Source organism: Aureococcus anophagefferens (assembly GCF_000186865.1).
Source record: "Aureococcus anophagefferens unplaced genomic scaffold AURANscaffold_506, whole genome shotgun sequence".
In the NCBI taxonomy this organism is placed as follows: domain Eukaryota; class Pelagophyceae; order Pelagomonadales; family Pelagomonadaceae; genus Aureococcus; species Aureococcus anophagefferens.
In genome coordinates this window covers 2,422-4,229 of record NW_008705959.1, presented here as the reverse complement: position 1 = coordinate 4,229, position 1,808 = coordinate 2,422, and the positions used below count along the sequence as shown (strand labels likewise).

The window sequence follows — 1,808 nt, the reverse complement described above, 5'->3', positions numbered from 1 at the left end:
GGTCCCCGCCCCCGCGGCGTCGGTGGTCGTCGCGCGCGGCTCCCGTCGTGTGGAACGGGTGCGCCGCGCGCGAGTCATGGCGCGAGCAGGTCGCTCGCCGACGCCGCGGGGGCGGGGGTTCGGGCGCTTCTAGCCTCAGCCGCCCGCGCCGGCGGCGGACATGCTCGACGACGAGCAGTCCTTGAGGCCCTTGACCTTGCGCGCGCCGCCGCCGGAGCCGCCGGGCCGGCCGCCGCCGCCGCCGCGGCCCGTCGCGCCGCCGGAGCTCCGCTTTGGTCGCAGGGAGTTGTGCTCGCTCTGGGGGTTGATCAGCGTGCTCACGAAGAGCCAAAAGAAGTCGACGACGCCCCAGAGGAAGTCGGGGACGATGGACAGGCGCCACATGGAGCGCTTCTCGACGACCGTGCCGTCGGCGCGGAGGTAGACCATCGTGTTGTCTCGCGTCGGGCGTCGACGACGCTGGCGGCGGCGCAGCTTCCTCGAGGTCTCAAGCTGGCCGGAGATGCTGGCCGACGGCGGCGCCAGGCCAAAGGAGCACTGCACACGCAGCCCTGGGCACACGATGGAGATGAAAAATCGCCGGCGCTGCCGCCTCGCCCCGCGACGATAGCAGCGCGCCATGCGCGCCCTGCGCCTCCTCGTCGCGTGCGTCCTCCCCGCCGTCGCGCGCGCCGCGTCCGCCGTCGCCGTGCTCCTCACGACGAAACCGTCGGGCAAGAGCGACGGCTGGAGCCCGCGCAGCGTGAAAGCGGCGGACTCGTCCAACGCCTGCGCCGCCGGCGTGTCGCTCTGCGCCGTGCTCGTGCTGCGCGACACGGTGCGGCGCTTCGGCAACGTGCCGGACGCCGACTTTGTGGCCATGGTCGACGCGCCGTGTCCGGAACCGCTGAAGGCGTCGCTGGAGGCGAACGCGATCGTCGCCGAGGAGATGGACTTTGGGACCTACGGGAAGCTCTTCGGCGACTACCTGTTGATGCGCAAGTTCTACGTTTTGAAGATGACGCGCTACGACAAGGTGCTGCTCCTCGACACGGACACGATCGTCGTCGGGAGCCTGCGCCACCTCCTCGCGGACGAGACGACCTACCGCTGCGGCGCCGCGCTCGCCCGGGACCCGGCGGAGCACGAGCGCTGCTGGCCGGAGACGGACGCCGGCATCTGCGAAACTGACGTCGCCATCGCGGCGCAGCAGACCGCGGGCACGCCGATCCTCACCGCGTTCATGGTCGCGCTCCCGTCGATCGACCGCTGGCGGGCCTTCGCCGCGGACCTCGAGCGCGCCTGCGGCGGCGGCGCCGTCTGCAACAAGAAGCGCGTCTACCACCTCGGCTGGGACGCGAACGCGACGACGCCGTTGCCCGAGAAGGTCTCGGAGCCGCGCAAGGATTTCGGGCCGCACGCGTGGGCCATGCGCCGGCGGCCCGGCGACGGCCGCAAGCGCATGCGCCTCACGCAGTCGCCCTGGGACCAGATGGGCGCCGGCTTCACGGACCAGGGCTTCGCCGAGTACCACTTTTCGCTCAAAACGAGGTCCGTCTACTCGCTGTCGCACCGCACGTGCAAGCTCAAGTACGTGCACTTCAACATGCCGCCGAAGCCCTGGTTCTGCCCCGGGCGGCACTGCAAGCGCCACGAGGCCTACCGCGAGGGCGACCCCGTGGACCTCCGCTGGGGCGGCCACAAGTGCGCCAAGGACTGGTGGTGGCAGTACGTCGTCAGCCGGCCGGCGCTCGCGGCGCCGCCAAAGTCCTGCGCGGCCAAGTGCCTCGGGCTGCTGGACCGGCTCCAGCGGGAGCGGGGGGCCTTCG

At 71.8% G+C, this 1,808-nt stretch overlaps 1 protein-coding gene across 1 annotated transcript; it reads right to left on the bottom strand.

The window, feature by feature from the left end:
- Positions 1 to 132: 132 nt before the first annotated feature.
- Positions 133 to 429, bottom strand: SelK (selenoprotein; the record flags this gene model as incomplete). Its single annotated transcript, XM_009044603.1, has 1 exon — positions 133 to 429. A coding segment is annotated over one exon (297 nt), but the record flags the coding sequence as incomplete, so codon positions are not given.
- Positions 430 to 1,808: the final 1,379 nt, after the last annotated feature.